Source organism: Takifugu rubripes, chromosome 9 (assembly GCF_901000725.2).
Source record: "Takifugu rubripes chromosome 9, fTakRub1.2, whole genome shotgun sequence".
Lineage (NCBI taxonomy): Eukaryota > Metazoa > Chordata > Actinopteri > Tetraodontiformes > Tetraodontidae > Takifugu > Takifugu rubripes.
The window spans coordinates 10,754,601-10,781,111 of record NC_042293.1 but is presented as its reverse complement, the minus strand read 5'-3'; the positions used below and the strand labels follow the sequence as shown (position 1 = coordinate 10,781,111).

At 45.9% G+C, this 26,511-nt stretch overlaps 3 protein-coding genes across 3 annotated transcripts; 2 read left to right on the top strand and 1 right to left on the bottom strand.

The window, feature by feature from the left end:
* On the top strand, window positions 1-9,403 carry sin3aa (SIN3 transcription regulator family member Aa). The gene is made up of 21 exons (XM_011607427.2): window positions 1-1,052; window positions 1,340-1,556; window positions 1,663-1,833; window positions 2,074-2,180; window positions 3,651-3,945; window positions 4,462-4,710; window positions 4,893-5,045; window positions 5,126-5,281; window positions 5,374-5,463; window positions 5,607-5,725; window positions 5,841-6,051; window positions 6,136-6,252; window positions 6,345-6,583; window positions 6,730-6,913; window positions 7,064-7,637; window positions 7,781-7,950; window positions 8,039-8,212; window positions 8,291-8,383; window positions 8,477-8,571; window positions 8,746-8,938; window positions 9,173-9,403. The coding sequence occupies exons 1-21, from the start codon at window positions 1,018-1,020 to the stop codon at window positions 9,401-9,403; spliced, it is 3,873 nt and encodes a 1,290-aa protein (XP_011605729.2). The 5' UTR covers window positions 1-1,017.
* Window positions 9,404-14,132: 4,729 nt separating this feature from the next.
* Window positions 14,133-21,717, bottom strand: crabp1a (cellular retinoic acid binding protein 1a). The gene is made up of 4 exons (XM_003967469.3): window positions 21,405-21,717; window positions 19,311-19,489; window positions 15,678-15,791; window positions 14,133-14,454 (listed from the first exon to the last, which is right to left on the bottom strand). Exons 1-4 carry the CDS (start codon window positions 21,472-21,474, stop codon window positions 14,404-14,406), a joined length of 414 nt encoding a protein of 137 aa, XP_003967518.1. The 5' UTR covers window positions 21,475-21,717; the 3' UTR covers window positions 14,133-14,403.
* A 1,104-nt stretch (window positions 21,718-22,821) lies between these two features.
* Window positions 22,822-26,275, top strand: skic8 (SKI8 subunit of superkiller complex). The gene is made up of 11 exons (XM_003967468.3): window positions 22,822-22,943; window positions 23,365-23,414; window positions 23,507-23,534; window positions 23,657-23,762; window positions 24,055-24,227; window positions 24,744-24,892; window positions 25,047-25,140; window positions 25,294-25,387; window positions 25,499-25,591; window positions 25,665-25,743; window positions 26,116-26,275. Exons 2-11 carry the CDS (start codon window positions 23,403-23,405, stop codon window positions 26,203-26,205), a joined length of 918 nt encoding a protein of 305 aa, XP_003967517.1. The 5' UTR covers window positions 22,822-22,943; window positions 23,365-23,402; the 3' UTR covers window positions 26,206-26,275.
* Window positions 26,276-26,511: the final 236 nt, after the last annotated feature.

Here is a 26,511-nt window from a genome sequence, read left to right as displayed (position 1 = left end):
AGCTAGCTCCCTACATTCGTTTTGAGTTATATTAAAGCCGTATTTTTCGCAGATATCCGCGCGTAACGGTGCTTATTGTGAGATCTCGCGCAAATGGGTGGCGATTGCGCCTTTCGCCGACCCGTTCACCAGCAGTTAAAGCAGATCACTAATGGTAAACTGCATGTGCTTCTCTGCTAGTCCGGATGGTGACGGGCTACTCATTTTGTTTACATTAGCTAGCAGCTAACTGGCAGCTCAATGCCCAGACGACAGGATGAGTTCTCGGTGCAATTAAATAAGAATAGCGCCTCCGAATACTTTAGGAATGGGATGGAAGTCCGGGCGACAGCAAGCCAGCGGCTTTTTTTGTCTTACCTGCCCGAAATGGGGTGGAACTCGCAGCGCTCCGGCGCCGCGCGTTAATGGCGGGCGTGGGGGAAGCGCCGCGCTGTAACTCGAGGTCGGTGCTTGTGCTGCAAGGCCTCAAAAGGGGGTTGGTGTGTTGCCGACTGCCGCAGCCGTTGTTGCGTTAACGTTAGCGTTCGGCTTCGGTGGTCATTGTTTATTTATTTTTACCAAGACTTCCGAAATAGAAACAATCTGGGGGTGTTTGGAATTTCGGGAGCGTCACTTTCTCGGGTCGCGCCAGCCGTTCGCGAGCGGCGCGATGTTGCTGCACCGAGCGGAACGAACGAACGCGCGGACGGAGCCGACGCGCCGCGTCTGCGTCACCCGCTCGCGTTGTTTGTCAAGAAGAGTCGCTCGACACGCCGTTTCATTGAGATGCTTGTGTGTTGCTGCTGCCCGGAGCAAGTTGTGAATGGTAGAATGGTTCCCAACTTCCCACGTTTTTCCAGCACCTGTTTGTTGCACCGATGACGTCGACTGTCGCGGTTTCATTGGCTGCTCGGAAGAGTGCGCGTTACCATCGGCTTATAGCGCCTGTGCATTGACTTTTAATACCATTTTCGGAGGACATGACAGCACGGGGAAGCCGAGCGTCGTTTGGGATGGTTAAGAAATGCAACCTTAATCATGGCACAAGCTTGGGGAAAAAAATGCCTGCAAAGGTAAACTTATTTCAAACCTGCATGTCAGAAGTTGGTGAATCGACTCAAGTGCTTCACATTTGTCTACAATCTTGGAATATGATCAAAAGAGCCGTGATGATTTGATTGTGATGCCAGGCAGTGGTCACTACAGATGGCTACCATGTGTTTTGTGGGTTTTTAGTTTAAAAAAAAATAAAATAAATAAAGGTCATAAGATCCTCCCCAAAGTGTTTGAAGTTAATCAAGAAGCCGATTGGCAGAGATTTGGTGATGTGAAAATGGGCCCGTGTGCTCTTTATCCGCAGGTCTCTCGGCTCTTACGAGTATGAGTTCATAATGAAGCGGAGATTGGAGGAACAGGAAACAGTTTTTGCGTCCCAACAGCGGCGCCTCACCGGCAACGCGGAGGCGTTTCAGCATCGTGTCCTGGCCCCTGCTCCTGCCCCGACCGTGTATGAAGCCGTTTCTGACAACATGCAGCCAACAGCAGGTGTCCAGTACTCTGTCACCCAGGGATACCAGGTACATTTCACTCCATTACAAACTACATCTGTTAAACCCGTTTAGCCATAATAAGGAATCAGAAGTCGTTGTTTTAGGGGGTTAATATATGGCTGTGCTACTCCAGGTGACCCAGAACAGCGGAGGACATGGACACACTCCAAACCCAGCGGTCCACGGTGGAGCTCACCATCACAGCCCAGCAGTTCAGCCCCACGGTCCCTCGGTGATGTCGGGGCACAGCCACACCGCCGCACCTCAAGGTTCTGCACAGGGCCAGCAGTTCCAAAGGCTTAAGGTCAGTCCACCTATTTTACTTTGGCGGCATATCTTATGTCAATCAGGGTGGGAGGATTTTAGTTAAGAATAGATGGTTTGGTCTGTGTACGCAGTTTTGCCTTATTACAGGTTAATATATGAGGTTTGTTCACCGGCGACCCTTGTCATCCTGCTTTTATTCTAGCTTGGGAAAAAGGGCTTTTTTTGTGTAACACTCCTTTGAAATTTATGACTGACTTTCCTTTTCTGCTTCCCAAAGGTGGAAGATGCTTTGTCCTACTTAGACCAAGTGAAACTGCAGTTTGGCAATCAGCCTCAGGTCTACAACGACTTTCTGGATATAATGAAAGAGTTCAAGTCTCAAAGGTGAGGCGTTTGTGCATTGTTTAAACACCTCTTCTCACTTTATCAGCCGCCTTGTATATTTAGAGAACCAAACAACCATCCCAGACACAGCAAAAATCCCTTTTCTAGCAGGCAATATAAAAGAATGCAGCTTTGTGTGTAGTAACATGATTTAACTCTGTCGTGGGGATTATTGGGAACAGTAACGCTTCCCAAGAGTGAACATTGCTAAAACGCTTAACAACCTGCAGTAATGAGCTTTTAATACTGTCGTTTTTAAAGCTGACTTTTTTTTATTTTCGGAAAGTATCGTTTTAATAAGTAGTGTTTAGCCATCCTGATTCCTGCTGCGCTATTATCACCTGAATGACATCTGCTTCAATTATTGATCCTTTCCTGATATTTTTATTCAATTATTGGGGTTTTTTTTTGCACTGACTTACAATTTTCTGATATATATAATTTAACTAAGCAATGCATCACTTCAGGCTGTGAAGACACCCCCCCCCCCTTAGCTTTGAAGTGATGTATGGCTTTTATAAAACAGTTTCACGGATTTTAATATTAAATCAGCAAAAAGGTGGAGTACCTTCTCCGGGTCAAGGAGGAGATCCAGTACCTCGGGGTCTTGTTCACGAGTGAGGGAAGAATGGAGCGGGAGATCGACAGGCGGATCGGTGCGGCGTCCGCTGTAATGCGGACCGGTCCGTAGTGGTGAAGAGAGAAAGGCGAAGCTCTCGATTTACCGGTCGATCTTCGTTCCTACCCTCACCTATGGTCATGAGCTTTGGGTAATGACCGAAAGAACAAGATCACGGGTACAAGCGGCCAAAATGAGCTTCCTCCGTAGGGTGGCTGGGCTCTCCCTTAGAGATAATCTCAGTTCTTTATTCCAAATGAAAGAACTGCAGCGTGGGGTCACCCAAAAAGAAAACAGAAGCAAATAAAGAGAGGCTACTGTTGGGACATTTCTATTTCCTTGACATTAATGTTGTCCTCCGTGGATTGTGCATCCACTAAAAACTGTCGGTGTTTCTGAGGAGGTGCCAGGCAGGAATAGCCTGGGTGGACACCGGTGAAGAGGATCGGTCCATATGGACGAGATCACCGATCCTGACAGGACCACCTCTAGGAACGTCAATGAAGTGCTGACGACACTTAACGACTCCTAAGCTAGGAGTTCGTTGTCGTTGGTCAGAGGCGCAGTAATATCAGGCACAACGGCACAATACGCTCACTACACCGTGCCCAAGAACCAATCAAATGGCGTGAATCCACCTTTCTGTATTATAAATATATCTATATTTGTTTATATTTTTATTGCAAATTTGTATTGTTGTAATTGCTGACTTTATTCAGCAGGGGGCACTTTGGGTTTTTGGTCGCTGCACACTTTTGAAACATGCGATCAACTGTTAAAATGGAAAACCAGTAAAAGTTGACTGGTACATTTCACACGGACTCCATTAAAAGATCATTTTGGTTTTTCAGCATTGATACCCCTGGGGTCATCAGCAGAGTGTCACAGCTCTTCAAAGGCCACCCTGACCTCATTATGGGCTTTAACACCTTCCTGCCGCCCGGCTACAAGATCGAAGTCCAGACCAACGACCTAGTCAACGTGACCACACCCGGTCAGATCCACCACATCACCCCGCACGGCATTTCAGTCCAGAACATCCCAATAACAGGAGCGGCCCCCCAGCATCCCGCCCAGCTTCCACCTGCTCCAACCACCACTGCTCCACCCCTGCTGACTCAGCCCACACCTGCCAAGATGACTAAGGTAAGACATGGATGCACAATAATGTTCTCTGTTGGTGATAAATATAGGATTTGATTTCAGACCCCATGTCCCTTTTTAGATAATAGCAAAGGTCTCACTTTTCACCACGGCAGCTTAGCCGATTGGAGAAGGTGTAGCTTAGTTCTGATGTGTAGACTTCAGCTGTTTCATACTTCACACTGACTTCAGAGGCTGAACTGTCCCCCCCCTTCTGACATTTAGAGGTGTTGAACATGTGCAGGGATCTTAAACACGTGTTGACCCGTTACTTTACGTGCACCTGCCAAGAAATGTAACTTCAAGTTGTCGACTACAACTGCAGCTTCTGTTCACATTCCTGCTATTATTGTCCCGTAAACATGAACCCCCCCTTCCCCCAGCAGAGCCTGAGAACACATCTGCAGACACAAGCCTTTCCATGACAGTCGTACAGACATCCCGCAGATTTTACAGATTTTTAAGTTGTCATGTTTTCCTCAACATCTGGATAAACCTAATTTTGCTGCTCTTCCAAAGCCTCTCCAACCTCAGGCACTGACACCAAGCGGTCAGAGCAATCCGTCCATCCCTGCATACACCTCCCCTCGATCCCCGCCCATGCAGCTAAACCAGCCACTCAGCGGTACCCCCACCGGACCTCCTATTCAGAACAATCAACCAGTGGAGTTCAACCACGCCATCAACTATGTTAACAAGATCAAGAACCGCTTCCAGGGCCAGCCTGACATCTACAAAGCCTTCCTGGAGATCCTCCACACATACCAGGTGAGTGGCCCGAGCCTTAAGGGCATATTTCAGAATATTGTCCTCTACACACTGTCTGATTATCATGGTTAATGCTGAAACGTCTCTTTTTCTTTTGCCACCAACTTTGCCTGCTCTCTGTGGCTTTTGGAACTTATATTAATCAGAAGTGTCCGAGAGTAAACTTGTTTTTATCATTTTAGAAGGAGCAGCGCAATGCTAAAGAAGCTGGTGGGAACTACACGCCGGCCCTGACGGAGCAGGAGGTGTACGCTCAGGTGGCCCGACTCTTCAAGAACCAAGAGGACCTCCTCTCAGAGTTTGGCCAATTTCTTCCTGATGCCAACAACTCAGTGGTGAGAAGAGCTGTGACCCCTGACCCCTGTCTGAAGGTGCTCCGAGCCCTCCTTCATAATCACCTTTGCCACGTCCACAGCTGTTGAACAAGACCACGGCTGAGAAGGCAGAGTCAGTGCGAAACGACCACGGCGGCACTGCAAAGAAGCTGCAGCTCAACAACAAGCAGAGACCCAGTCAGAATGGCTGCCAGATTCGCCGTCACCCAAGTCAGGGGGGCCCAACTCCCGTCAAGGTAGACGCGCGCGCCTTTGTTTTTAACCGTCCCTCTGCATTGCTTCTCATTTCTCCCAATGTTTTCTCGTCTTCGTTTGGGCGACGCCGCAGAAGAAACCCAAGTTACTGAATTTAAAAGATTCTTCTGCGGCAGAGGTCAGCAAGCATGGGGTCGGAACAGAATCTCTCTTCTTTGAGAAGGTGAGTTTTTTGTGCTTGATTTGTCTTTATTGATGTGGGGGGGGGCAGAGTTGAGAATTTTTGTTCTTGATATTTTTCAACAGGATCCGAATGGTGTTTTTTTTTTAGTTTTGTCTAATTCGGTGACTCTTTTTTAACTTCAGGTGCGGAAAGCGTTGCGAAGTACAGAAGCTTATGACAACTTCCTGAGGTGTCTCGTCATCTTTAATCAGGAGGTGGTCTCCAGGGCTGAGCTGGTGCAGCTGGTGCTACCGTTCCTAGGGTGAGCGCACACACACCCTACCAGGAAATGGCCTGGATGTTTTTTGTAATTGTGTTTTATTTATGTAGCACCAATATAATCATTTTCATCTCCTTTAAAAAAAAATCCTGTTTAGAAAATTTCCGGAGCTGTTCAACTGGTTTAAAAACTTTCTTGGCTATCGGGAAATGTCCCATATTGAAACCTACCCCAAGGAACGGGCCACTGAGGGCATCGCCATGGAGATCGATTATGCTTCCTGTAAAAGGTTGGGCTCCAGTTACCGAGCGCTGCCCAAAAGCTACCAGCAGCCCAAGTGCACTGGCAGAACTCCACTTTGTAAAGGGGTAAGACTGGGCAAAGGTTTCAAAAGGTCTGGAAACCGTATTTGGACCTTATCTAAATAAATAACCCCCCCCCCCTCTCTGTAGGTCTTAAACGACACCTGGGTGTCCTTCCCCTCCTGGTCTGAAGATTCGACCTTTGTAAGCTCCAAGAAGACTCAGTATGAGGAGCACATCTACAGATGTGAGGATGAACGATTTGAGGTGCGCAGGAAACCACCACACTTATTGCAAGATGCGATTTGACGATTGGCTTCGCGGTGGAGCTGTAATTTGCATTTTCCTCTGGGCCGTAGTTGGATGTGGTACTGGAGACCAACCTCGCCGCCATCAGAGCTCTGGAAACGGTTCAGCGAAAGCTGTCGCGCATGTCTGCGGAGGAGCAGGCCAAGTTACGCCTGGACAGCACGCTAGGCGGTTCATCGGAGGTCATCCACCGCAAGGCTATTCAGAGGATATATGGAGACAAGGCGCCCGACATCATCGATGGCCTGAAGAAAAACCCGGCTGTTTCTGTCCCCATCGTGTTAAAGAGGTTAGATTTTCTTTAAGACCCACAGATGCTAAAAGGCAAATCAACGGCGTTGAAATTAAACAGGAACCTTTGGTTTTAGTGTGAATTTGCCATTTGCGTCCGCGTCCGGGCGTTCATTCACCGGGTCTGCATCGTTTCCCAACCAGGTTAAAGACAAAAGAGGAAGAGTGGCGGGAAGCCCAGCGCGGCTTCAACAAGATCTGGAGGGAGCAGAACGAGAAGTATTACCTCAAATCGCTCGACCATCAAGGCATCAACTTCAAACAGAACGACACCAAAGTGCTTCGGTCCAAGTCCCTGTTGAATGAAATTGAAAGTATTTATGACGAGGTGCGTTTCCCCCTGAGCTGGAGCCCGACGTCCACATTCCACCAATATGTTGTAATGAATGTAGACAGAGGTGCTAATGCTAATTTGTCCACCTCTCCAAAAGCCTGATTTTCATCCGTCTTCTGACATTATGCTTCCTTTGTTTGGCAGCGCCAGGAGCAAGCGTCCGAGGAGAATGCTTCTCCGCTCTCGGGCCCTCATTTGACTCTACCGTATGAAGACAGCCAGATCCTGGAAGACGCCGCCGCACTCATCATCCACCACGTCAAGCGCCAGACCGGCATTCAGAAGGACGACAAATACAAGATCAAGCAGATCATTTACCACTTTATCCCGGACATGCTGTTCTCTCAGCGAGGCGAGCTCTCTGATGTAGAGGAGGAGGAGGAAGAGGAGATGGATCTGGACGAAGGGGCCTCCAAAAAGCACAACGGGGTCCCGGGCGGCGGAAGCCCCTCCAAGTCCAAGCTGCTGTTCGGCAACACGGCGGCGCAGAAGCTGCGCGGCTGCGACGACGCCTACAACCTCTTCTACGTCAACAACAACTGGTACATCTTCCTGCGGCTGCACCAGACGCTGTGTTCCCGCCTGCTGCGGCTGTACAACCAGGCGGAGCGGCAGATTGAAGAGGAGGTGAGGGAGCGAGAGTGGGAGCGGGAGGTCCTGGGCCTGAAAAAAGAGAAGAACGACAATCCGGCCGTTCAGCTGAGACTGAAGGAGCCAAGTGAGTATCTCACCTAGACTGTGACTGTTATTACAGAGGAATTAGGAAAATCTGACATCATTAGGAAATCTGACATCATCAGAATAGCTACAGAACGAACTGAACGAGGTGTAACAGTTATTTTTCAAACCATTTTCCTCCAGTGGACATCGAAGTGGAAGATTATTATTCAGCCTTCTTGGAGATGGTGAGGAATTTGCTGGATGGAAACATGGAGGCCTCCCAGTACGAGGACTCCCTGAGGGAAATGTTTACTATTCACGCTTACATCGCCTTCACCATGGACAAGCTCGTCCAGAGCATCGTCCGTCAGGTCGGCTTCAGCTTCTTGTTCTGCTGTCATAAAAAGCACGGTGCTGGTTTTTGCGGGTTTCTAACGCAGCCCTTCCTCTTTAACACAGCTCCAGCACATCGTCAGCGACGAAATCTGTGTCCAAGTAACCGACCTCTACCTCTCGGAGAGCGCCAACAATGCAAGCGGAGGATCCATTTCCTCCCAGTCTTCACGGAGCTCCGCAGAATCCACCTACCAGCGGAAGGCGGAGCAGATCATGGCAGACGAGAACTGCTTCAAGGTGAGTGCGTGAACCTCGGCTGCATTGCGGCACCCTGCCAATTAGTTCACACCTCGTGCATGTTTGTGGCTTCCTCAGGTGATGTTTTTGAAGAGCAAAGGCCAAGTGCAGCTCTCAGTGGAACTGCTGGATACAGACGAGGAGAACTCTGACGAGCCCATGGAGGCGGAGGTACGGAACCCGTCGGGACTCTTGGAAATCAAGTTAAAGTTTGCAGTGTGTATTTTGGAAATGTTGATTTCTTTATTCCTGCTTTGCCTGTAGCGCTGGTCTGATTATGTTGGGCGCTACTTAAACCCAGATTCCACCACACCAGAGTTGAGAGAACACCTCGCTCAAAAGCCAGTTTTTCTACCCAGGTAAGTTTTCACCTATTTTAAAATAGAGTTTTGTGGTTATTAATTAAGGGGTTATGTGTTGATTAATAGTCGTGCATAGTTTCTAGTGATTCAGGATGCGTCTAATTGGGGTTTATCGAGTCTGAGGTCTGCGTTAGCCGCTGTGGTCACTCTTATCTTTTCTCTTCAAACAAGAAATCTGAGACGAATCAGGAAGTACCAGAAGGGACGTGAGCAGCTGGACAAAGAGGCATGTGAGGGCGGCAAGAAATCCCTCGAAAAGGAGAAAATGGAGTGCATGTTCCAACTCAACTCTTACAAGATGGTTTACGTCTTTAAGTCTGAGGATTACATGTACCGACGCACCGCCCTGCTGAGAGCCCATCAGGTATTTTTAGCTATTGAATCCTCACAGTTTGCAGTGATCCACATTCATTATTTAGTATATTTCTCGGCAGTTTTCACACAAACCTTGTGTATACAGACCAATACAGTTTATATGACCTTTTAAACGCATTGTATTTACCACATGTCGCCACTAGATGGCGACAGGCTAATGCTCAGAAAACACAACTCTCATTTCTAACCGCTGGTTTCTGTGATTCTTTGTGTTGTCCTCCAGTCCCACCAGAGGGTAAGTACGCGGCTGCACAAGCGTTTCCACACCTGGTTGGATGCTTGGGCCACGCAACATGTGACCCCCGACATGAACGCTGAGACCAACAAGTGGCTGATGGGCGAAGGGCGCGAAGGCCTCATACCCTGCACCACCGCCCGCCAGCCAGAAGTCCTTCACTACGTGAACATCAACAAGTACCGAGTGAAATACGTCTCGCCCACCAAGGCGCCATAGCTGAGGAGTAACGGGGAAAAGACTGATTTCTTGGGGAGGGGTGGTGTGAGTCAAATAGGTCAGGATTTCAAGGTAGGGAAGAGGGCTATTTAATGTGTTTTTAAGGCCGATATGGGAGCACAATTAAGCTAGCTACCGCGTATCTTGCAGCTGGGGCGGCAGGATCAATCTGATTTTACCAGCGTTTTTAGCTGGGTCCGTTTTTTTTCACGGGGCCGTCGGTGCCAAAACTTGGGAATCGTTCTGATCCAGACCTAAGCTCTTAACCAGCACTCAAAGACACTTCTCAAACAAACTTCCCTGAGCTTTCTTTTAACAGAAGATAGCGTTGAGTCTGAGAAAGAAAGCGGTGCTTTTTGTACTTCACCCGCTGGGTTTCAGTTGAGCGTTTGAATGGCCATTTTCCTGAAGCCATCGGTCAGAACGTCATCAAATCAAAGCGGCTCACGCAGGGATTTCTTCAGATAGCGTGATACTGTAGTATGCTTGGAGAACAATATGGCAGACAAGTGCACTTATTTCAGAAAAGGAAATGTTTCAGAAAGTCTGTTTCCTACATTGAATGTTGGGAGGGAGCACAACGAAGTGACAAAGTCTGGTTCAGACATTCCTGCGTTTAGGCCAATTCACAAATCTCTCGATAGGTGGAGGGGGTTAAGATTCCTCTTTTAAAACACATGGCAGCATTATTAGAAACTGTGCCTGAGCCCTAAACAGTGTTGTCAGGGTCATCATCAAAAGCACTGTTCCATTTATGTAAAAAAGGAAATAATTTTAAAAAAACAAAAACAGCCTCACAGCACTGTTTGGTCTCAGAGTGTAAAATTGTATAGCTCGTGGATGTCAGATACTGGCATGTGTTCCAGTGTATGTGTTGTGTAAATATATTATATATAGTTCTATTAACACAACCGATCCTCGTCGCCCTGGAAGTCAACCTTTTTAAAACCGCCCTCCACCAACACACCAGCTCGCTCGCTCTCTCTCTCTCTCTCACACACACACACACACACACACACACACACTTGTCTCATTCTGGAAGGACTGTCCACGCGCCACTCAAGTTGTAAATATAATGTATATAGTCTCAGACTTTTTATGACAGATCTGTGTTGTTGTGCTAGTAATACTTTCCAAGCTTACTGTGGACTTTAGTGATAAATGGCTAAAGTTAGTATGTATATGGAAAAAGACAAATGCAAGACCATTTATTACAGTTTTTACCAAAGGGAGTTGATTATAAAAATAGCTGTTTACCCCCTTTTGTGTGTTCCTTTATGTCTTTTCTTTTAATTTCTGTAGTAAATATGTGGAAAAGTAGAAATGTATCCAGGTCTCTCAGTTTTTATATATGAAAAATGACTTCTTTTTTCCCCCTTCTTCTTCTGAATGTGACATTTGTTGAGAATCACTACCTTGTCGTCACCCAGCCGCTCTCGCTGCGGCGTTTCCTCTTCGGTTAAACAGACTTGGTGTCTGTGTCACCTTGTGACAAACACTTCCCCCTCTTGGATAGGTTTCTGCTATCACCCCCCCCCCCCCCCAAACACGCGCACCCAAACACTGTATTTTTGATATCGGAAGAAGTCACGCAAGCATGTCTTTAGTCCCTTTATTTAGACCTTATTTAAAGTAATAATAAAATGACATTTGTAGCCTAAAGAAACCCTGTCTGCAGTTATTGAGTACTTGTTTGGACCAGTTTATATTGTTCTGTCGTGACACCTTCAGGACCTCCTCCCAGTTAGACGACATCAATGCCTCAAAGTTTAATTACCTGCAAAGGTTCGACCAAGGTTTTGCTTAAATAGATGATGAGATTATCCCCAAAAGGTGTAAAGTTAAACTTGGAGCACTCCGTTTCATTGTTTTAAGCAATATCAGTGTAATGATTTTATTTTGTGCAATTTCAGAGTAGGACATTGAGAAATTAGCAGAGCCAATTGATGCATGAAATAATGGGGTTGTGTGCTTAATTTGTATTGGCTATTTTGACCAGGGGTGCCTAAACCTATTCCTACCACTGTATATACTGGTTAACCTCTTCTGGAGTGCTACTCCCATTGTCCAACAGGGGGCGCCCTCTGTCGCACCGGGCATTACAAATGTGTTAACGTGAGCTCATTAACCCAAAGATGTCTTGTTAGTTCACAAAAATACATAAAAAATGTTCACAATCGTTAACTGTTGTTAAAGTCAAGCATTTTAAGAATTCACACCTGATTTCCTGAAAAAGCCTTTTATTGGTCATATCCCAAAGGTGTGTTTAATAGGACGGACCACCCATGTTTCACCTGACTTACCAAACCTGCAGGGTTCAAGTCCACTCAGACACACACTCGTCGACACTGTCATGGCTCTGAGGCCCCGGTGAGAGTGATCCTGGCCAGCGGGACCCCTCCGTGCCTCCGTCTTTGTTCCTCAAAGGCAGCACCAGCCTGAAGGGACTCACCCCCCCCCCCTCCAAAGCCCTTCTGCATGAGTTCTTCCTGGGAGCGCACACTCCTGAACTTTCAACAGCTTTCCGCTCGCTGATGTTGGTGCTTCCGCAACTTCTGACTCAGAGAGCAGGGCCATTGTCACAAACAGAGCTCCTATTGTCCTTCAAGCATGGAGGCCTTGGCAACACACAATACAGAGCAATTAACTAACTGAGAGGTTAGTTAGTAGGTTTCTGTCATTTGTGTTTGCTTGTGGAGGGATGCTTCTGTGCATTTAGAAATTAACCTTTATTTAAATCACTTGGATCGAAAAAATACACCAACTTCCGTGTTTATGTTTGGAGAACCTCAAATGTCACTTTATCCAAACCTATGATAAGTTTAGGTTTGGATGCAAACCACTGTGTTAACCACTCTTTCTTGTCAACGCAATTGTAGGATTTTCTATCTTGTGCATCCAGAGACTAAATTTTAATTTCAGTGTAGCTGCTCGACTGCAGCCGAGGAGCCTCGCACACCGATTTGTCTCCATTATGACGCGTTTCCCCTGCAGGCCTCGCTCCGAAATTAAAGGATCAGTTCAAACAAAGATTATTAAATTCCATTATTTGGCCTCCCCGTTACAGCTGCGTCGCCGCATTCTGAGTTTAGAGGATGTAAACGTTGATTCAAAGGCCAGACGTCTGTTCTTTAGCGTTCTCTTGTGATACAGGAAGCCAACGTAGCATTAGCGGTAGCTGTGACGCTAGAAACTGCTTAATCGGACCAAAAAAAAAGACTCGGAATTGAGTGTTTTGTGTCTACATAAAGGAAAGGATGATTTATGTTCCAGAAGCTGGATGTAAAGTCAGTCCTGGAAGTCTTTCTCATCGTGTGAAAGCAACACTTTTGCGGTGTCCTTGACTTCAAAACTCATTCAGGTTTTGAGCGGAGCTGCATGGCGGCAGAAGAGGAAGGGAGGGGGTTATCTTTTGTTTTTATTTTTTCAGTCTTATGAGGCAGCGATGGAGGCTTCTACTCACAGAGGCTCCACTGTTTGGTGCCCAGAAGAGAGCAGCAAGACGGGCAAAGGGGCCCCTTTTGGGTGGGGGGGTACAACAATCCCTTTATTCAGCTGTTTGGACCTGACCTGAACAGCAGCTTGTCATTAAATTAACATCGCAGCAGGCGCTCGCCCTGGCCCCTGCCTCTCACATCATTGTGGTGCACTGAGGAAGAAACCCATTTTCCAGGGGATACCAGGTCAAAAAGCAGGGGTGGCAAAGGCTCATCCGTAGCCGTGGCGTCGATGGATGGCCAGAGCCGGCGTGCCACAGCGCTCGTCCTCTGTTTGAAAGGGCGGCCTTTTAATCGCTGGCAGCCGTGAACAACGGAGACAGATTCACTTTTTGTTTTTGATGTCGTGCCACTGGTTATATTCAGCCCAAGGACGGCCGGGGAGGGGGGGGGCGGCGGTCCTCCCCAGAGCCTCTGATCGCCCGTCTCACAGTTGTCTGGATGAAATCTTCTCCGAGTTCGCTGACAGCTTTCCAAAATAAAGATTTGTGTTGCTGCTCGGCTTTTCTCATTCACGCTGCAAATCAGCCGAAACGCTGGCGGGTTCAACTAACGTAGCAGGATCAAACAGGATAAACCAACAGGGAAAAACAAGTTTACACTCTTGAGAACCTGACCCACTTGGGCCCTGCAAGACAAACAGCCTAAGTGGGCCCATTTAGTTCCTTAAGCCCATTTTAATTTCCTTCTCAGAGCCAGAAACAAAAATAGCAAAAACAGCTCACCAGGGAAAAAACCTGTGGATCCTCTGAATCCCGATGAGGACTGCAGGCCATCTATCCATTACCTATCCCTGTTTACCCCCCACAGAGGTCACAGGGGCTTCAGTCCACCCCTGCAATGTGGGGCTGATATCCAGGGATGGAGCAACTATACACAACCTCTTAACGTAAGTGGGACGTCTGGACGGGGAGGAAGCTGGTGCTCCTCCCTCCAGGAGGGCCAGAGCGCTAATGGTTAATGCTGGGTAGCAGGCTGGATCTGTGGAGACTATCCCAGCACTCACCAGGCAAAGCCAAGGTTGACCTTAAAGGCACTTTGACATCACTAAGTGTGTTTAACTCTTCTCCAGCTCCTGACTGAAGGTGTGTTTAGGGAAACATTCAGACCCAGCGGGTATGAAACCTCTCATAGACCAGGCATCTGCTGAGGTTACATCAGGACAGGTGAGGAGGGTCAATTTCTTTGCCTTTAACATCAGTTTATTTTAGAATAAAGAAGCCGAGACACTGTTGCTCCTCTCCTTTTATTTCCCGTCACTGGACATGAATAGCTAATGAGTACGTCTGGTAACTAAACCCTACATAAACAGCTGGTTCCAGGACCGTCAGTCCTGCACCTAAGAAGTACTGAGACATTTCTACTGTATGTGAACACTAAGCAGACCCACATGGAACACTTGGCATATTCGCCAGCACGTTAGTGAGACAGAATGTCGATGGGTTTGAACGTGGTGGGGTCCAGGTGGGCTTCTACCCCGGCGCTGAAGGAGGCCGCAGAGCTTCATTCACGGACGTAAATTCGTGTGCAGACGACATCGTCTGCCCCGAAAACCTGGAAGAACAGAGGGAAGAACATACGATTCCTTATTCCCAGGTAATGTCAGTGGAAATGCGCACGATCCCGTTTACATGATAAAAGTTCCTGCAGTGGAAAAGAGGCTAACGGACGGACAACGACGCATTCTGTCAAAACGATGCTGAGGTTCAGATTCACCGGCTGCACCCTTTGAACATTGGAGCCCAAAACCCCGGGGTTCCGCCACTTTTCGATTTCATTTCGGGCCGACGGAGCCGGAGAAAATCCTCGACTTTGCCCCAAAGAGTCCTCAGACTAAGCCAATTAAATGGATCATGCAAATCGTATGGAAATGTGTCCCAGTTACAATGTGCACTGTCACAGACAATCAGACGGTTGCTCTGTGATCTCCAGTCCTCAGCAGACTCCCCAAATACTGCAACTCTGCTATTGGACGGCCTTCTGCGTGTGTCTGGAGTGTTTTGCCCCCCCCCAAAGTAACGGGCTTTCTCAGTTGGAACATGACTCCTCCATCGTTTTATGCAACCTTGTAGCATTTTAAATCTTTTGATTCTGGTTATTTATTTAGACGTCAGTGGTGTTTATGAGCTGAGGTGTAAATGTGCTTCATCTGCTGGTGCGTGATGGCGTGAGTGCAGAGACGCCTTCACACCTCCGGCGGGTCGATCTTCATCACCTCAGCTCCTCCTGGAACGACCTCGGGCTTCCTCCCTGCCCGAGCAGGAGCCTTTCTAAACGTATGGAGTCTTGATTAAAGCTACTCCTCCTCACGGCACTGAGGGAGCTGTGCAAACATCCTGCGATTACTCAAACAGCATCGAAAATATCTATATTCTTCCAACCGTCTGCATTTTGGACACACTCGGGAGGGATAACAGAGCGGAGCGTGGGAGCGCTGAGAGAAGAAAGCTCCTCTTCCTGTGCGTGAGTTTATGCTCCTCCTCTGCTCATGGTTTGTGGGGCTTTGGACCCACGTCTGCACTTGTTAATCTGGCTAAACAGAGGGAGGACGACTGCAATGTCCCCTGGTCGTCCTTTCACGTCTCTCCGTGGGGTGGACGAAAGCTCGGGTCTTTGGGAAAGGGAGACTCTCATTTCCTTTGCAGAACCATCAGCTTCATGCCCTCCCCACCTTCTTCTTGTGGGCTGTTTCTGATGCTCAGAACACACCCAGACACACCACCAACACTCCCAGTGACTGGACTCTAGAGCAGTCGTCACAGGTTTTTAGAGCTCACCAGTGTGAGCTCATCCCCGTTCAGCTCCCGGGTCCAGAAGGTTTTGGGGCCGTCACCTTCCACCAGGGTTTGCTTGCACCGGATCTTGTTCTCCGACTCCCAGGTGGGGAGACTCTGTGGGCAGAACAAACAGAGCAAATGTGATCAGATCCTGTTTAGACCCGTTAACAGCTAGCGTGTCAGCTTTGGCGACACCTAGTGGTCAGATACGGATCACTGCAAATTTCTGCAGCCAAAGTGTAAATTCAGGTAGAACACCCCCGCCCCCCCCCCCAGATGAACAAAGGCTGTCAGGAAGCAGATTAATGCCCATGATGTTCATGTGTCTGCATCCTTTTAAACATCTCTAGTATAAATGATCATTTCTTTAAGTGCACCATCCTTCATATTTGATATTTTAAATGACTTCAGCAGGATTAGCTCAACCTTTGTGTTTGCTGCTAAGATTAATTACTCATGAAGTAACTGAGTTAAACAGCCACTCAGATCAGGACCGAGGTGACCCAGGCTCGTTAATTTGTGTTAATGGAGAGACTTTGTTCTTTTGGACAGCTCGGGATCCATTAACTGCAGCCTTGTTTCATTACCTCAACTGTCTGTCGGAAATAATCTTAGTTTTAGATCAATAAGTGGGCAGCTTGGGTCATTTTTCCCACCCAATGAGCCAAACTAACAGTTGCCATATTGAAATGTACGGCTTTTTTTGTTGTCGGGCATTCAATCTAAGCTACACATTTTGCTCAAGCTTGGACCTGCTTAGCACAGTGGAGATCAGCTAGTCTGATAAAGGTAATCTGAAGTGAATCCATAGTTAAATTACATTAAATCCAAGAAAGACCTCAATACTGAAGGTATGAAGGCCTCAGCAAATAGTTTGCAGTTGTGAGTTTGGACTTCAAACATCATCTGAGGCAGCAGCTGAGTGTCTCAGAGGTCGATATTCAATCACCATATCAAAGATGTGCAAAGTCCTCTTGGATCTCTGCAGGCTGCCGTCTGCAGACGCTCAAGGCTGAGAGGGAGCAGAGGTTTAACTCTGCTTTCTTCAGCTGCTGCTCGGAATCTTTTTTCTTCGTCATGTAATAAAGCCCGACTGCAGAGACCAGATTAGCCACGGCTCCATTTAAATCAATCTGGATGGATTTTCGCCCGTTCTTGAAACCTCGACTCACAAACTCTCACACGGGAGTTTCTGGTGGCTGAAAACCCAGAACATCTGATCAACTCTTCATTTCGGCCTTTGCGCTTCTGATTATGACAACACGAGCTGCCTCCCTCGGTCTCCAGTCTGTCCTCGATTAAAAGAATATCTCATTTTCTGGGCAGTTTTAATTCTTCTGCACAGCCTGAAATAACCTGTGTTTCCTCTTGAGCTACACTCTTTTGTGATCACTTCGTTTCTGATCTGAATAGTGTCCCATTCTCAGATCCTAATTTACCAACTTCGTCTCTGAAACTCTACACATCAGACTTTAAAATCCCAAAGCCGGCGTTTCATTTTCCTTGAGTATTACCGGTAATTAGAATCAGGGCTGAAGCATCGCTCTTTCCTCGGTCTCTCTCCTGTCACAGCAGAATTTCGATCGGTCCGTCATGGCCTGCAGGACTGTTCCTGCCTCTCTGTGCTAAATTAGATGCTGTCACCAACAAAGAAACCCTGTCTCAGCCCTGTGGACCTCCATCTCTCCTGAAAACACCACTACAGCCAGTCCCATCTTGTTTGATTTAAATTAATTTTGCTATCTTAAGTATTTAATGTCTGTAATCTGTTTACAGAGATGGCCCTGTCAGCCAGAATCCATTTCTAATGTGTGTCGTGCCCCCCCCCAGCCCCCCTTCCATATGACCCTGATTAACATAGGCAACAGATAACAGGAAATTGATTGGTGAATAAAAATAATTTTACCAGAAACACATTAACAGTTTGTTTTACAGTCAAAACTCAAGTTTAATTACTTTGTCTGTGTAAGATCTGGCGCCATCATGTGGTAAGAATAGAGACCATTTTAATATCCACCTGAAATTCATCCATTTTGGAGAACCCACGGTGGCCCGAATGAGAAATAAAATCACCACAACTGAAACTGCACGAATGATCCAGTTGGTTGTCAGATGGCAGATTAAAACTGATCTAAATAATTAGGCAAAAAAAGCATATATCTGCTCATTTCACAGTCCCATAATGCACCACGACAACAACACGACTTGTCAGCTTTCCATAATGGAGACACATGGCTCAACCCCATGCAGAGAGCTGTCCAGACCTGCCCAGTACCCAGCATGCCCCAGGGCACAGCCAGAACAGTCCACACTGTCTCCTGAGATCTAAAATAGGTCACGTTCTCACTTCCTGTCTCTGACACCTACTGTCCTTAAATCAAAACCTCCAGGTTTGAGTCCACTGATGTCTGCAAGTTTTCCAAACCTGCTGAATAATTTCTAGAAAAAACAAACATTTTTCACTTTGCATCTGGTACTGGATGAAAAGAATTCAGATTTAAGAGAGCAGTATGAGTCAACATTGATGTTACTTAATCTTAATTTTGCTTAATTTAACCATTGACCAGTTGTAATTTGACCATCAGGTCAAAGACAAGCTGAAAAGCTGCCCCTGCAGCCTTCTGTAGAGAACAGTGTGTGTGTGTGTGAGTGTGTGAGTGTGTGTGTGTGTGTGTGTGTGTGTGTGTGTGTGTGTGCAGTTCTCAGCTACATAAACAGGCAGCAGAGCCTCACTTAATTCCTACTTATTTCCTGTGTAGGTGCTTATGACAAGATTCAGGGAGGTATTCACCAAATCAAACATCCTCGGTACAATTGTGTTACAGCATCTTCATCCAATGCCTTTCTTTGTCCTCTAACATTATCAAACAGATATTAACTTATTTATGCTTGAACGGATGGACTGGACAACAATGCTGAATAGTTCCTGCAACGCTAGACTGGCGATTTGTTGTCCATTGGTCAGGAATTACACGATCCTGCTGGGTTTGCTGATACCAGATACAAGACTCTTTTTCTGCCCTCGCCTGACTCTGGCTGCTAAGCAACAAGGGATAAACAGGCATCAGCCTCTGGACCACTGAGACAAAGATTTTGGTTGCCTAAAGTAACGCGGTGACGGCCTGATTTCACGGTGCCGTCTCCTCTTCAGGCTGCTGAATCTCTACATTGTTTCCAAAACAACAATCAAGATGATCTAGTGGGGGTTTTATTAACATTTTGTATCAATGTTAGATGTAAAACATCATCATTAGCGGGAGGAATGATTTAAACTCCTAGCAATAATAAAATAAAAAAATAAAAGCACACCTCTGTGGCTGCACCTCACACCTTTGCAGGAACCTGTGAGCGTATCAGGATGTCAGAATTTGCCCACAGGGACTGAAGGAGCTCAGCGAGACGCTCTAAAGACAGCACAGACGTGACCGTGATACCAACCAGGATGAGGGGGAACATCTCCTTCAACCCTCAACATGGAGGCATCCTGCCTCATCCCAAATACAATTTAATATAGGGAATAGAGGAAGCATAACTCAAAGCAGCAGGGTACAGGAACTGATTCTGTTACATGATGATGTTAAAGAATCCCAACCTGTCAGTTTTGCCTCCATCGGGCTCGAGAAGACTCGTTACCTTACACTTCCTCCCGTCCACCGTCTCCTCGTCAAACTCTTCCCCGATGTGGAAGTTGATCTCGGTGGTGCGCACGCTGGTGGAGGTTTTGATGTAGAACTTCTCCCCGTCCTGACGGATCTCCACGTGCGGGTTGGAGGCGGCCGCCACGGCCACCTTCCTCAGCATGGTGTTGACCCCTGAGCAGCACAGAGGAGGCAGGAGACCCAGCGGTCAGTTATCTTCCCCTCAATCAATTAACAAAAGGAATAAAAGTGTCATCAACCTCCTGTTTCTTCATCTTTAGCTCCGCCCTGACCCTTGACCCCCACCTGGATTTAGACCTCTCCAAGCTCTGTCTCTGTCTTTTCCTCACATGCCCACACATGTTCAACCAACTTCACACATGAACACAGAAAACAAGTGCAGACTCCAGTAAGTGTCTGACACACACACACACACACACACACACACACACACACACACACACAGACACACACACACACACACACACTGCTTTGCTAAAAAGGGCAATAATCCTGTTGAATTCCAGCTCACATCAGTGTCCATTTAACTCTGGTCGTCTTTGTTCGACAGCGTTGACACGGCTGATCCAGCATGTCAAGTGTGGCGCTGTCCACGCCCGTGGCGCCGCTTTGATGCGCCCTGTTTGACACTCCAAGGCCATCTGGCTCCACATGCTGCCAGAATACGTCCGACAACATAGCTGCAGCGCTGCAAAACATTCCCAAGGTTCCAGTTTTCCTTTTTCTTTCCCTAATTGAACCAAAATTATCTTTGAATCGTCCTCCCTGCTGATGATTATAGTGTGAACTCCACCCATGATCTGAAGATTGACGTCATGCTGTTAGAATATTAATAATAAATGGGGGGTGTTCTTAGATTTTAATTGGCTTACATCTGACATATATTTGCCCTGCATTTGCACCGTAAAGACTGTGGGTTCTGAGAGAACACCTGCTCTCCTGCAGGCAGTCGGATCGGTACACTAATCCTTTGCTGCTGGATGGAGCTCCGCAGAATCAACAGATAATTATGAGGATGTTGATGGGAAGTGGCGGACCTGCAGTAATCCACAGTGGTTGCCCTTCTCGGCGAACCCTCCTTTATAGTGGACGAGTGATCTGCTCCGGCAGATGTGGTTAATGCGTTCATGGAGGGATGAAGTGCCAGACTGGGAGGGTGACTGGGTTCTCCAAGGAGTTATACAATTCCACTGGAGAAGCAGTCACTGCATGGAGAGGAAAATAGAGTGGGCGGAGCCTCTGAAGAGACTGAGCTGAGGTTTGTCAAAATGAATCATTTAATTCCAATCAGTTCATTTTTCTGTGTCCAGTGGAGCAAAACCAATAAACAGACCGATCGATTTCTCAAAGTGAAATAAACTTGTGGGAAAATTGTAATCCAGAATAATTAATCAGTTTATTGGTGACTAGTTTTAGCTACAGATTGAATATTGACAGAATATTTGCAGCAGCAGGATAGTGAACTCGTCAAAACAGTCTTGGGTTTCCACTTTAATGCCTAAAGGTTCCTGTTGTAAATGAGCTAACGGGAGAGTGGTTCCAGCAGCTCCCTGGACTCACAATCAGTCCCCTCCTGAACACTTTAAGCCTTATTATTGAGACCCTCGGCCTGTTCTGTCTGCTTCAGCGTGACGAAACGCCGCAACACAATTGAATGACCCAGTTAAACTGGCCCAAACCTAAAAGCATCTTCATCATTTAACTCAGACGGTGAAAGGAATGATTTTCTCTTAAAAATGGGACACAGGAGATTAGCACTGGGCTCACACCGGCCTACTTATATCCTTAACATAAATAATGTTTTGCCACCCTCGCCCCATATAACAATACCACGTCTGTTTAGGCAGGAATTCATCATCCAGTGCTTCATATCTCCCCTGAGTTCTCCTCCGCATCACCTCAGGCATCTTTTCCCATGAGCTTCTCCCAACAATACCATGCTGTTGGAAGTCCGGCATACCATTCTCAAAGAACAAGAAAGCCCTTTTCTGTATGGGCATGATGGATAGGCAACCTCATGCAGGGATTTGCTGTGAGAAATCAAGAGGGAGGAAGAGAGAGGGCTTACCCAAGGCTTTGAGAAGTTCATCAAAATTCTCACTGCTCTTCATCTTCCAGGTGCCGGCAAAGTTTGGCATGTCTGCTGAGGCTGAGCGCAGAGAGCTGCTGAAGGAGCCTGTTCCACACCGATGTGATGCTTCGCTCTGTCCTCTGACTCTTTCTCACCCTCCTCCTGCTTCCCTGTGCTCCTGTCCCTCCGCTCTGGAATCACACTCTTAAAATGCAAGTGTGTGTTTCTGGACGTCCTGTAAATGTATATTTCTGCTCACTCGCTCTCACCTCTACAGCGTCTCTCAGTACACCAGCAGCAGTCTCGTCTTTATAGCTACTGTCCTCAATGGGAGGAGGGCCACCCACCCCTCCCAAAAATGCTGCCCTATGAGTACAGGGGGGCAAAACTGTAGGTTTTGCATTGATTGTCATCAATATTGTGTCATTTCTATAGAAACAGATAAGAAAAACAGATTAAAAAAATTGGCAGGTAATTTATTTTTGCAAAATACAAAATGTTTGGCATTCTGCCCAGTCCTACTAAAGAATACAATGTACATTTTGTAATTACACTTTACATATTTTTGCAGTGTACATAAATAATTTAATGGTGATTAAGGAAGAAATACAACTGTATTCTTTTTGCAGACACAACTTTAAAAAAAAGTTGTACCTCCTATTAAAATTTATTGTCACAATGCAGCATTACAAAAATGGATGAAAGATGTGTGTGCTGAAGCTCACCAACCAAAATTAGGACTGAGTCTGAACTTTTTAGTGGATTTTTACTTGGATTGTGAAAATATCTCCAGATGATTTCAGCTAGGAAATAGAAATAACAGTTTAAAAGCCTTTACAAATTTTTGCATCCTCATATCCAACATCAGTCTCTGAAGAACATATTTTTAGCTTAACTTATCATGCAAAAGGAAAAAAAATTTAAAATGATCATTATTTAACAAGACACTTTATTTAAGCCGGACTTAAGTGGCAGAGCTGTCTGTTAGGGTTTCCTCCTGTTGTGTGATCCTGTTGTTGTCTGCTTGTTTGCCCCTGTTTTCAGGTTGGGTGGGGCCCCTCTGTTGCAGTTCATCATCACAGCCTGATCAGCAAAACCACACCCTCAGTTCCCGGCCACTTTACTTGCTCACAGACTGTAAAGATACATTTACATTTTTTAAAATAGGATTTTGACCATTAGACTCTATCTTGCAGCAAGACTTGCATAACAGTGCTTATATAATCAAATACATAATTAATGTAAACATAATGATTACGAAACAATCATCACTGATTAGTGTGTATTATTGTTAATATTATCCTAAAAATGTAATTGAATAATTTTGTAATAATAGCGAACAACTCAATTACCAATTTTCCTAATGAAGCAACGCTTTTTGTCCACTGGTGGCAGTAGAGCTCTGTGCGTTTATTAGTTAACTGGTATAGAAAAACGAAGAAGAACAAACCGGAAGTTTCGTCGTTGTTATGGCTTCTCCCTTATGAATACACGGGAACTCTTAATCGAAGAAACCCCATACTAGCTGAATTCAAGGTATGGGTATATTTATATTTGTGGATATATTTAAAATGATACAATCGTCACCATACAGCATGTCGCTTCTTAAACGAGGCGATAATCTAGATCTGCTGACTGGGTTTCATTGCTGAATCAATGTAGCGCTAAGCTGTCAGTCGACGTTAGCTCCCGCTAAAGTTTATATTTCACAATGGTACTTCAACCAGCAAAGAGATTAAAAAACTGGCAGTTTGTTCTGGTCATAAATGTCTAGAAATCTCTAAAATGCTATTACTCATGTGGAAATTCTCCTCACATTAATATCGGTTAAACCTAAAATGGTGTGGTTAAACTCAAAAATGTATCCCATTCTTACTGTGTTAACATGTTAATGTTAACATAACAATACATTTGCAAGGAGCTGGTGCAGAATGTAAAACGCTTAATGTTTTTGTAGGTTAGCTGTCTGACTGAATGTGACTCTCAGAACCAAAAATGAGCACTCAAGTAAGCAACAAGTTCAACCAACTTCACTTTCATTTTGAGCGCCTCCTATTTTATGGGTAAAATATTTACTGTTACTGTTTCTTTTATTTCAGTACAGCATTCTTTTCAAGCAAGAACACGGTAGGTTGGAAACATTCATTTCAGTTTCCATATAGAAGCCTGCTTGTTTTTACTGCATGGTTTCTATTGAAGCGCTAACATTAAGAGAACAAAGTATGAAGAGTGCATGTGTTCCCTCTTAGCCCACGATGATGCTATCTGGACAGCAGCGTGGGGTAAAAGTGAGGCAGATGGGACAGAAACTATCATCACAGGTTCATTAGATGACATGGTGAAAGTCTGGAAATGGTGAGTGGCTTTGTTTTTATGAAAATACCAATAACACAATGTTTAAACAGTTAAACATTGTTTCAAAATGTAAACCGTATCTCTTTGTCGTAATGACAACCAGTAACTGTGAGCTGTTGGATAATCAGTCATTTATCGTGAAAGGCACCAGTTATCCAAAACTGTCCAGATTCTTACCTAATATCACCACTAAGAGTAGAATTTGATATTCTACAGCAGTTTATTTTGCCTGAATGTTGATCTAATTTGCCCTGACGTCGGGGTTATTCTTTCCCCCACACTGCGCCTGCAGGTCAGATGAAAAGCTGGAGCTGCAGTGGACTCTGGAGGGACACCAGCTGGGGGTAGTGTCAGTGGACATCAGTCACAATGGAGCCATCGCTGCCTCCAGCTCCCTGGATGCACACATCCGTCTGTGGGATCTCGAGTCTGGAAAACAGATTAAGTCCATGGATGCTGGACCAGGTAAGCGTGGACCAATATTCAAGGCTGGCATTTTATGAATTTACTTGTATTGGAATAACATTTTAACACCAAAATTCGTTCTGATTTTTGACTCACTAGTCAACCTGCTTGTGCAACCTTCAAATAAATTATAAATCGGTTCTAATAGACTAATGTTACAGAAGACTAGAAGGATTAACAGCTGCTCTACTGGCTCAGCGTCATTTACATAAGGAGGGTGTTTTTTTTTTGCTGTTTTATTCGGTTTGCTGTTCAGAAAGTCCACACCAATAAGTGTGTGTGTTGAACGAGGTTGTGGTAAATGCCATGTCACCTTCTATTAGTGACGCTCGGGTCCCCTCAGCAGTTGGTCCATGTCAGTGCATTAAAGATTTATTTTTTGATGTAGAAAATGTAGCCTTGAACAATGCAGTAATGAGACAGTAATACATAAAGTCAAATTATATCATAGGTAGGTGAAGCATTGCACTTATTTCTGTTAAAATAAACCTTTTCCTTCTCTGTGCTGTCCTCTAGTCGATGCATGGTCGGTCGCCTTCTCCCCAGACTCTAAGCATATTGCCACAGGAAGCCATCACGGCAAGGTCAACATCTTTGGTGTGGAAAGTGGCAAGAAGGAATATTCTCTGGATACCCGAGGGAAATTCATTCTAAGTATAGCCTATGTAAGAAGAACTTGCCATAAAATCCTGTTTTATCTCAGTTGACATTTGCTTCATAGCTAAAATAGTTTTCTGCCGGTTCAAATGTTTAACAGTGAGCTATGATGCTAAAGATGCTTTAATCAATAACCCTTTTAATTGCCGGTTCACCCCTCAGAGCCCTGATGGAAAGTATCTGGCCAGCGGAGCGATCGACGGAATCATCAATATTTTTGACATCGCCACTGGGAAACTTCTCCACACACTGGAAGGTGAGTTGGGTATTTTCAATTAGGTGATTTTCAGAGACCCCTGACCTAAATCCACCATCAAACACAACTAGAAATAATGCTACATTTAAAATAACAGTTTTTTTCAGAGTTAAAGGTGACTTGATGCAAGCAGACTGTTTCCCCTCTGTTCAGGTCATGCCATGCCCATCAGATCCCTCACTTTCTCCCCCGACTCCCAGCTGCTGGTCACCGCCTCCGACGACGGTTACATCAAAATATACGATGTGTGAGTCGAGCCGGAAGCTTGTCGACCGGCTTCTTCCAAGCTTATCTAAAGGAATGTTACAGAAATTTTAAAAAGTACAATAAGATCTACATAGAAGATTCTCATTTACAGGCAACATGCTAACCTAGCTGGCACGCTGAGCGGACACGGGTCCTGGGTTCTTAATGTGGCCTTCTCCCCAGACAACACCCACTTTGTCTCAAGGTAAAACTTGAAAAACATGAGTTTGAAGAAATAAAAGGCATTAAAAATATTCGCTGTTCTCTGCTGCCCGCAGCTCATCTGACAAGAGCGTGAAGGTGTGGGACGCCGGCTCCAGAGCGTGCATCAACACTTTCTTTGACCACCAAGATCAGGTGACGCAACTTCTCCAGACCTCAGTGCACAACTGCTGTGTTGTGCTGGTCGGCGTCAGTAGGGGTGTGTAGGAGCGCCGCCCCTCCTGTGATGGTTCATCTCAGGCAAAACCAATAATCTCATATATTATTAGATGTTCTGCTTGCCTGTGGGGGGGCTGGCGTGCAGATGGAAACACAGCAGCCTCTCACAGGATCAGAGGCGGCTCATTCTGCCTCATTAGATTGTCTCTAAAAAATGATTACAAAACCTGCATCCTGAACCTGAGGGGCCAACAGGCAGCCAGCGGGGGTCTGATTTGCACATGTTAGATTAATGATGCATCACAGAAACATATTTAGTTCAGCGGTTCATAATTCTTTTCTTTCCAGGTGTGGAGTGTAAAATACAACAGCAACGGATCAAAGATCATCTCAGCAGGGGACGACCGAGCCATTCACATCTACGACTGCCCCATGTGACCAAGGAGAGGACGATCAGAGGCCATTGTTTATTTTGATGGATTTTTTTTTTTTTTTTTTTTGCACTGGGCCACAGGAGCCTAATTAAAGTGTGATTTTGTACAGTTTTGTTTTGCATTTTCTTACTTCACTGGTTGCGAATTGTCATTTTTTTATATCAGAAATTTGCTGATGTAAAAGAAAAACGTCCCTGTCTTTGTCAAATATAAAATGTATTTGGATTTAGAACATTTAACAAATCCTGCACACACGTTTATGTTCAACGTCTCCATGTCGAGGCTGCAGCAGCGAATAGCCAACATGCGC